At 38.6% G+C, this 10,683-nt stretch overlaps 1 protein-coding gene across 1 annotated transcript in view; it reads left to right on the forward strand.

The window, feature by feature from the left end:
- The window catches only part of Serpinb10 (serpin family B member 10), a 17,894-nt gene extending 10,145 nt beyond the window's left edge, over positions 1–7,749 (forward strand). Inside the window, exons 5-8 of the mRNA XM_005368736.2 lie at positions 425–542; positions 2,940–3,082; positions 4,538–4,693; positions 7,345–7,749. Coding sequence (XP_005368793.1) covers positions 425–542; positions 2,940–3,082; positions 4,538–4,693; positions 7,345–7,749 — 822 coding nt within the window. The remainder of the gene's footprint in view (positions 1–424; positions 543–2,939; positions 3,083–4,537; positions 4,694–7,344) is intronic.
- Positions 7,750–10,683: the final 2,934 nt, after the last annotated feature.

The following is a 10,683-nucleotide window of genomic DNA, read 5'->3' on the forward strand; positions in this document are numbered from 1 at the left end:
TATATATATATATATGTAAATACATATACCTACGTGAATGTAACAACAATTAATGAAAAGCAGAGGCCATGAATTTGAAAGAGATCAAAAGCAGGTATACAGAAAGAATTAAAGGTGGGAAAATAATGCAATTATAATATCAAAAAATAAAATAAATAATATCTAAAAATAGTCAAGAAGGGGTTGCCAAGCTCAGGCCCGCAGGCTGGCAGATTTTCCTTCTCTACCTGGATTTCTGTATAGCTGGCTGGGGTGAGGAGGATTACATTTACATTTTGACAGAGACGGGAATGATGAAGTAGAGATGGAGTTGTGGAGGGAGAGAAGTTGTCCTCAATTGATTTTTGTTTTAAATAATGTACACAGATTTGATTTCTCAGTTTTGGACAGCTGTACAGAAGTGTATTTTATCTATATCTTTCAGAAATATTTGAAGGACATGCAAACATATTTTGGTGCAGAACCACAGTCTGTTAACTTTGTTGGAGCTTCTGGCCAGATCAGAACAGAGATCAACTCCTGGGTGGAAAGTCAGACTGAGGGTAAGTTGTCATCTATGGCATAGCTGAGGGCTTGCACCAAGCTTCATCATATTTATATGAAATTGTGCCATATATGCCTATGTATTTCTTTAGTGGAACTGTGGGATATATACTAAGTATTCAGAATTTTTATTTCGATTTATATCTGTAAGTTTTAGATCGGTAGCCTCCCCAGGAAATCCTATTTAAAATATAAAAGGCAAACCTCCACTTTTCCAAGTAGACAGGAAAAAGAGATATAGTTAACAGATTTCAAAGGATAAAATAAAAGAAATGAAAAATGGGAAATAGGAATGACTGTTGCACTTGTAATTTTAAAGAAAAATGGCTATTAGTAACAAAAATAGAGCAAAGTTTTACTGGTGCATGATTAGAGTTATCTTGGAAATTAAAATTATTTGTTAGAGTTTGGGGTACAAAAATTATTCTGCTACATTGCTCCCTGGGCTTGATAAACATATGCCGGCCATCCAGAACAGTCCTTGAGAGAGGATGTGTCTTCTTGTCTTTGTCTTCATAGGCACAAGATTTCCCTGTGTCTCTTTTGCATTCTTCTGTGCTCGCATTGTTTCTCGTTTAATGTCTGGGTTTTTTAAGTATTGGGATCCAGGACCAGCCCAGACCTAAATCATTTCTCATACCAGAGTAGGGGTGTGGGAATGAAAACACAACTCACATGATTATATAGGGAGAGAGTTTTCAGTGATCCTTCAAGAAATTCTAAATTCACATCCTGAAAAATCACCTGTGTTTATTTCCCAAATAGCTTTTATATCTAGATGTAAACTAAGGGGGAAATTCATTAGCATTATATTTCCTAGGTAATGGGGAGAATGACTTGGGTCATGTCCACACCTATCTATGTTCATTTGGTCAATGTTTTCCAAAAACAGTGAACTATTCAAAATAAAAAGAATTACAAAAATAAATCACAGATAAGTGTGCTTGAGATGCTGGTCTGGTTCCTGTTCAGGGGAAGGAACAGTTGACTGTTTTGAATCCAACTTGTTAAGAGCAGTTCACTGAAGCTAATTTTATAATTTAGTTCCTTGCAAGATGCCTGGTTCTGTTGTTTAATACTGTTTTAGTAATCTGTCCTTGGTGGCACATGCTTATAAATTTATCCCACTGAGGTCCAGTCAGCAAGATTATGTCTTAGGGGCCTGCTCAGGCTACCTGATGATTTCTCCACACTAGCCTTGGACTACATAGAAAGATGTTTTGTCAAACATACAGACAAATAAACTAACCATCTAACTAAACCAGTAGTTATTATCAACTGTTTTATAAATGTGATATAGTACCAACATGCAACTATGTCTTTTCCAGTATCTATTGCTAGGAGAAAAATACACTGCTTGTGAAGTAGTGTAAGTCAATATTTATAACAAATTTTCATTTGTTTTTTATTTTATGTTCCTGTTAACCATATTATCTGCAAACAAAAACATTGTGTCTTCCTTCTATGCAACTAATACCACATTTCATTTTCTTTTTTAATATATTTTTAATTTATTATTATTATTTTTATTGAGCTCTACATTTTTCTCTGTTCCCTTTAACCCTCTCTCAAGATCCCCATGCTCTCAATTTACTCAGGAGATCTTGTCTTTTTCTACTTCCCTTGTAGATTAGATCCATGTCTGTCTCTCTTAGGGTCCTCATTGTTGTCTAGGTTCTCTGGGATTGTGATTTGTAGGCTGGTTTTCTTTGCTTTATGTTTAAAAACCACTTATGATTGAGTACATGTGATAATTGTCTTTCTATATCTGGGTTACCTCACTCAAAATGATGTTTTCTATCTCTGTTCATTTGCCTGAAAAATTGAAGATGTCATTTTTTTTTCTGTTGTATAGTGCTCCATTGCGTAAATCTACCACATTTTCCTTATCCATTCTTAGGTCGAAGGGCACTTAGGTTGTTTCCAGTTTCTGGCTATGACAAACAATGCTGCTATGAACATAGTTGAGCACATGTCTTTGTGGCAGAATTGAGCATCCTTTGGATATATACCCAAAAGTGGTATGGTTAGATCATGAGGAAGGTTGTTTCTGCCGGATTTTATTTTCTTATATTGATTCATGAATTAGCATTTTGGGGAAAACTTTAAGTGACAATAGTCCTCAAAGACTGGATACTCATATGTATTTGTTTACTATGGCTGTAAAATGATGATTATTGGAGGAGTAAACATATTATTTTTTCCACTATTTCTCTCCTTCCTCATAGCTTTTAAGAAAAAGTATACTACTTAATCTTAAATTGTTCTATTTCTGGAATATCTAAAAAATATTTTTAATAGAAAACTCTATGTTTCCAGAAAAATTGGAAATTTGGCTATCTAATTAAAATATGCATATCCCAGAAGCCATTTTGAAATCCGTTCTGTTCTTATAGGTAAAATTCCAAATCTCCTCCCTGATGACTCGGTGGACTCCATGACTAAGATGGTGCTGGTGAATGCCCTTTACTTTAAAGGAACCTGGGAACATCAGTTCTCAGTGCAGAACACCACTGAAAAGCCTTTCAGAATAAACAAGGTAAGAGCCAGCCAAAAGACATAGAATTGTCACATGACCCTATAAAAATAGATCCTACAGTAAATTGGTTTCTTTCCTAATGTTATCTTCCTGTCTCCTGGCTCATATTATGGAAGGAAAGGCTGGTCTGAGAGCTAGTTAGTAATAAGCCTGAGCTGTTGGCTGAGTATTTTGTAATTAATATAAGCGTCTGTGTTTATTTGGGACCAGGCTGTCTGGACAGAAAAACTCTGCCCACCTCCGTTTACACCAGTGATCCAACCTCCTTACTAAGCACCAACTCCTATAGATCACACCATTGCTGCAACATTACCAGCTGGCAACAAGGACTTCCAAGACTTTCACACTTAAGACCCAAAGTTCAGCAGTTGAGAATGTGTCCCAAACAAAATATTGTCAGGAAAAATTTTTCTTACTTTTTTCTCCACTAAGTTTTACCATAATTTTTTCTGCTGAATGAATTCAGAGTTTTTCCTGTTTTTAATCCACAATGGTCAAACATAGCTACTCACAACATCTCTTTGAGAACAGGCTGATAACCCCATTTTAAGTTCCTAGAGGGAGAATCTTGTAGCTCTGCAAAGCCAGCTGACATAGACTGTCTTAGTGGTTGGTTTTAGCAGTGAGATCTGAAAAGAACACTAGTTGGTGCCATTATATGCACACCCTAGAAACCATCCCTGTATTCCAAGCAATGGCCTGGCTGCAAGATATCGCAGCTTACGGCGAAGGCCTTCTGAATGACCTCTCCTCCACATTCAATGGACAAATAATATGCCTGTAACACTGAATTGCAGAAAGTTCCTTGTGGTTTCATCTACAGCTAATTTTGTTTAAAATACATCATGTGGGGCTAGAAACATGGCCCAGCAGTTAAGAGCTCTTGTTGCTCTTCCAGAGCATCAGGGTTTGATTCATAGCAACCATGTGGGGAAACTCCTGTCTGTAACTTGAGCTCCTGGGGATCTGATGCCCTCTTCTGATCTCTGAAGGTACTTGGACACATTTCAACAGAAGCCCTGATAATATTTTGCAAGAATTTCCCTCTGATCTATTGCTAGTTTTTCATTTATTTTATGAATTCCAGAGGTTTTTTTGATACTAAAATACATTCTAAGGCTCTCAAATATTTGCATGTAAAATGACCCTTAATTTCTTGGTTATTTACCTTTACATATTTACGCGGTTTTCCTGCATGTCTGCTTTTAAGTGTTTGGTAGAATCTACCTATTGTGGCATAAACAGGTTGCCCAGCAGATGTTAGATACAGGAGCTCCCTTGTTTGCTATCACTGGTATTGTTAGCAGAATATTCCAGAAGCTATATCAGGAAAACTTCTGTGTCTCCTGTAAGGTGACAGCTTTACTATTGTCTAAGACAAAGGGAAACTGATGGTAATAGGGTAAGAGTATGGAGAAAGCTTCCTCTGTGACTCTGTTGAACAAATTTTTACAGACCACCACCAAACCAGTGCAAATGATGTCAATGAAAAAGGATCTTCAGGTCTTCCACATTGAGGAGCTGCAAACCATAGGTCTTCAACTTCATTATCAGAACCGTGACCTTAGCTTGTTTCTTCTGCTGCCAGAAGAAGTAAATGGCCTGGAACAGGTAGATACATCAGTCTCTCTGACAAAATGGAATCTGTGCTTTCCCCTACGCTTTCATGAGAAAAGCATGAGGACCTCACCTCCCTGCTTTTAAGTTTCTGCATAGGAAGGCAATCAACTAATATATTTTGCGTCCTGACTACTGTGTCTTCAAACATTGTTCATACTTTAGAAAATTCCAAAAGCTAATATTACTATATTTCAGCAACACAGTCACAGACAGCTCTAGTGCAAGATGGGCATACACATAGCCTCATATACACAGATATAATGGTTCTTATCACAATTGGGATTACAGTGAGTTGCCTTGGACCTTCTCAGCCTAGTAGAATCTACCTAATTCAAGAATAACTTCTAGGTGAAAGTTGCATCATACTCTCATTTGGCATTTCAGCAGATGAAAGTCTGTAGGCTAGAGTGCTTACAGCTTGATCTGACTTTTGGAACCCCAATATTTCATTGCTAAGCAGTACCTGGTTTGTAGCTGAGGGACTCTAGGTGGCAGCAGCACAGTAGAAATAGAAATAATACCTGGATGGCCTCTGCTTGTGGAAACCAGGAGTTTACCCATAGAGGAAATGGCTTGTGGGACCTGGGAGCCATACTACCTGCATAAAAAACTTCCATGTTTAATAACCCTTGTTGTGCCAGAGGTCAGAACTATATCTAAGCACAGAAGTCATCTGCAGACCCACTTCAAACTGATGTACACAGAAACTCTTGGCAAGGATTGCCTTCTTTTGTGGTGCCTCTGATCAAACCTAGGGCCTCTTATGTGCTAATCAGACTTTCTAGGATAGAATTGCATCTCAGCCTCAAATAAATCTTTTAAAATGTTTTTATATTATTATTTTGTGTGTGGGGTGTGTTTTGCTTACTTGTATGCCTATGTACTATGTGTGCGCAGTGTTTGTGGTGACCAGAAGAGAATATTGGATGTCTTGGAGCTGGATATATATATATATGCCACCATGGAGGTGCTGAGCTAAGAATTTGAGTCCTCTGGAAGAGCAGCTAGTACTCTTACATATTGCGGCATCTCTGGCCCCAAAATCAATCTTTTAATCACTTATATTTATATATGAGTATGTATATTTATATGTATAGTGAGCTTCATAGTTTTTAAACTTATTTTTTATCAAATAAACAATTTTAAGCTGTTCACCCTTTTAAGCCTGACCACACCCTGTGTCTAAGCAAATACATGCTGAAATGGAACATTAGCCTCTTCTGAAACACATATCCTGAATTTCTTTGCCTAGAGTCTAGTTTTTCCATTTATTTCTTAGTGTTGGTAGTTTTTCTTGATTTTGCTAGTATGAAAAAATATTTCTATATTGCTTTTGAATCTGTATGAAACTGTGGAAGACGGTAGCAATGAGACCTGCATAGATGGAAAACATTACAGTCACAATGGGCTGCTTCTCAGGAAACCAGTCTCCTGAGATGAAGACATTGTCACATCATTAATTTGTACCCTTCACAAACGTGTTACTGACACTCAATACTTGGGTCTACGAAGCTCCAAAACGAGCAAAAGTTTATGCTTTGAAACAAACTTATCAATAAAAAGTAAAATCTATTTGCTGATACAGTTAGATATATACACACATTCATACATTATTCTTAGAAATTTTAAATTATAAAGAGAAGTAAAGAATAATATGCTCACTATAAAAGTGTACTCAGAAGGGCTGGAGGGTTTCTCCCTTTTTTATTCTTTATTGACATAGCTTATAATACTGTGACTATAAAGCATAGGCATTTTCTTTTATCTGAGATTTTGTTTTCAGTGAACTCTTTTCCCTGTTAAGAAAAGGAACAGTTTGTGCCCTGTGTTAGTCAGTTTATTGTTGCTTGTGATTTACATCTAAAAGAAACATCTTATGGGAGAAAAGATTGATTTCATTCTTGATTTCAGCCCATCCTGTCAAAGAGGTTGTGGCAGGCAGAAGTGAACAGAAGAGGCCAGAGCAAGCCAGGCACCACCTTCCCCAGAGCACTTACCTCTTCATAGATTAGTTAGAGTTTGGGTTAACATGTTTATTATGTGAGACTTCTCATAATCTAATTCTCTGATAAATGCTCTCACTAATACAATCAGAGGCATGTTTAACCAATCTGTTAGTGGCTAATTATCTAATCAAGTTGACAGTAAGGACTCATTTATGTTCTAACAATGTACACAACAGTAGATGTTTTGTGTATGAAACCACCAAATGCTTGGTTATATTAGGATATTTTAATATAATTGATAACTTATATACTGTGTTAGAAGAATTTCCCTTTCAAAATCAAGTCTAATTCTTCTATTTTCTTTTCTTTTTTTTTTTTTCAAAGTATATCTCTGGCTGTCCTAGAACTCACTCTGTAGACCAGGCTGGCCTCAAACTCAGAAATCTGCCTGCTTCTGCCTCCCTGAGTGCTGGAATTAAAGGCATGTGGCACCACCACCCACTTAATTCTTCTATTTTCTGAGAGCTACTATCTATAAAATGAAGACTCTGTAGGTCAGTGGCAGAAAGTTCTCATCATTAACTGGTGGAGTTCCAAATGTGTCTTTCGCTGCCCCAAGTAGAGGGAGTGATAGTATTCTCCTCTATGTCTTTCTCTCTCTGATTTACTCACTCTTCTTGGATTCCAATCCTGCAGCTAGAAAGAGCTATAACTTATGAGAAACTGCAGGAGTGGACCAGTGCAGACATGTTGGACACCTTTGAAGTGCAGCTGTACCTCCCCAAGTTCAAGCTGGAAGAGAGTTATGATCTGAAGTCAGTCCTAAGCAGTATGGGGATGACCGATGCTTTCAGCCAGAGCAAAGCTGATTTCTCAAACATGTCTTCAGACAGAAATCTATTTTTGTCCAACGTTTTCCACAAGACTTTTGTGGAAATAAATGAAGAAGGCACAGAGGCCGCAGCTGGCACCGGAAGTGAAGTCGGTCTTCGAATCAAGACACCTTCCATCGAGTTCAATGCCGATCATCCCTTCCTTTTCTTCATTAGGCACAACAAAACCAATAGCATTCTCTTCTATGGGAGATATTGCTCACCCTAAACTCTTCATCTCTCATTAAATACAAGCATCTTGATGGTATCAAATAAGCAATCAGAAACCATGATCATGAGATGGAAAAGTGATCATCGCAAAATCATCCCATAGTCTATAAGCATTTCACACTCTAATAATAATAAATGATTGTTGAAGGAACATGTTCTGGTGATTCTGTCAAGTCTATATAGAGAGAATAGCATTTAATTTGTTCTACCACCACAATATTTGTCTTGCTCTGACCTTTATTTATGTTGCAAAAATGGTGCTCGTAAGCGCCAACACTTACTTACCAAACCAGGGTCTCCTAACATGTTTGGCAGGGTTGGAGGGGTTTCAGTAAGACTGAGTCTGAGACAAGTATAACGCAAGCAAACAGACTTTTATATCCTTATCAGAAATAGAATACAATGATGGTTGCCAGGATCAATACAGTTGTAGTTATGAGGATACAGTGGTGCTTGCAAGCTGTACGGGGCACACCAGACTAATGTCTAAGAACAACTGCCAAGCCAAACTTCTATATGCTTTGCTGATGTCTAGGGAACTCAGCAAAGCACAGGAAGCTGGAATGCTTCATTGCCTGAGTGAGTGCCTCCGCTTCTTGGGAACTGAAAGGCACCCAGTACCCCTGGAGCCAAGGGCTCTTACTTGAAATGCCCACAGTGCCTGCTTCTGAAGGTGGCTGGACCAGGCCAACTCCACAATTCCTTGCAGCTCTCACTCCTTTATTGCTTAATTTCAGATGATACATGTCATCTTTCAAAGCAGACCTGGAGTAGCAAATCAGTCAGTGGGCTATAATGCTTCCCAATATACCCAAATTAACAAAATTCCTGCAGATATTCCTATGGACTGTACTTTAGAAGACGAGGTTGCTAGGTTTTTCACAGGGAGGGAGAGGTTAATTCATTTAACTTTGAACACTGAATAGTTTATGTTTCACCATGCAAGGCCTGAATGTCAATACTTAAATTGTCATGTGATCATCATTGCCTGGGGAAGAATATGATTAGTGGTGGGGAACCCCGGGCCTTGAGAATAATTAACATAAATTTGAATACTATTCTCTTCCCATCTAACAAAGAGAAGCACTAGAGGATTAGGAACATGAGCTCACTCTGTCACAGAAGGAATAGGTGCATTCCACAGAGATAGCATACCAAGGAGCAGCGGTCACCAACTCTTTTCCCTCAGCCACCAGTAAATAAGTTCCAGTGTGTCTGCCGTTCCTTGGTATGACAATAATCGTTGTGGAATTAAAGCATAAGAAATGAAGAAGTATGATATTTATTTTTATGCATGAACAGAATTCCTTAACTATCAAGCAAGCCTGCTCCTTAGTCAGTGAAAGTCATTTTCTTTTTTTTAAAAAAATACTAAAGTATTTTGATGAAAGCATGTATGAAATTTTTGTTTTTCCTTTAGGTGGTTAGTTCCTGGAAAAAGAGACATTATTAAAAGGCAGTCTGAAAGGAGAGCCATCTGCCCTGGAACACTACCACACCCTCCTTTCAAATCCAAAAGACCCAAGCCACTGATACGCTTTTCCACCCTCCAGCCATCACCACCACCACCCGCTTGCTACCATGCCAGGCCCCAACATAGGCAGATATCTTCTGCTCAGTTTCAGGCTGAGCCAGTTAGAAGAACAGGTGCAGGCCACTCCAAGATGAACAACAGAGACTGTCTGCTGGATTAGAGGTCACACTGGCTTCCAGAAATACACACTACAAAGACCAGAATCACAGAGGAGAAACACACACCAAGGAACAAAATACCTATACAACAAAGAAAAAACAAACAGAAATCAGCAACCTAGACCTGTATTCACTCCAAACTTTGGTGCAGAGATACCTGTGTAAGAACACAATCAGCAGCGGCCAAGGCAGTATGGCACCGCCAGAGTTCAGCTATCCTACTACTGCAGCCACCGCCGAATATTCCAACACAGTTGAAGCACAAGAAAACTTCCTTAACAGCACTCAGGAGGCAGAGACAAGCGGATCTCTGTGAGTTCAAGACCAGCCTGGTTCCAGGACAGGCTCCAAAACCACAGAGAAATCCTGCTCGAAAAAAAAAAAAACTTCCTTAAAACCAACTTTATGAAGATGATAGATATTCTTCAAAAGGAAATGAATAAACCTATTAGAGAAATTCAGGAAAACACCAGATAAGATATACTTAAAGAGATGCTTAACATCCTTAGCCATCATGGAAATGCACATCAAAACCACTCTGGATTTATTCATAATAGCCAGAACCTGGAAACCACCTCAATGCCCCTCAATGAAGAATGGATAAAGAAAATATGGTTCATTTACACAATGACATATTACTCAGACGTTAAAAACAATGACATCATGAAATTTGCAGGCAAATGGATTGAACTAGACAAAATTACCATGAGTGAGGTGACCCAGACCAAGAAAAAAAATGTGGTATGCACTCACTTAAAGTGGGTATTGGCTGTAAAGTAAAGGGTAACCATGTTACAATCCACAGACCCAGAGAGGCTAGGCAAAAAGGAAGGACAAAGGCCCTGGGGAGTTTGGATCTCCCTGGGAAGGAGAAATTGAAAAGATTTTGAGGGAGAACTAATGCATGAAGATTTGAAGAGAAGGTATCAGGGAGAGAGTACTGATATAGATGACTGGAACTGGGGGGCATTTTGGGGATGAGGAAAGGTAGAAACCGAGTATAATAGAAAGTCTCAGGAATCTACAAGGGTGACCTTAGAGAAGACTCCTAGTAATGGGAGATAAGGAACCTGAATCAGTCATCTTCTCTAACCAGGCAAGACTTCCAATGGAAAGACTGCGATAACCCAAACACAAAACCTTCAATCCTGACCCCCCCATCTACCCACCTCAACCACAAGGGCTAGCATCTGCAGGCAGGCTACTTCAGCACCTCTCTATTGGACCTTGTACTACACAA

Source organism: Microtus ochrogaster, unplaced genomic scaffold, assembly GCF_000317375.1.
Source record: "Microtus ochrogaster isolate Prairie Vole_2 unplaced genomic scaffold, MicOch1.0 UNK39, whole genome shotgun sequence".
Lineage (NCBI taxonomy): Eukaryota > Metazoa > Chordata > Mammalia > Rodentia > Cricetidae > Microtus > Microtus ochrogaster.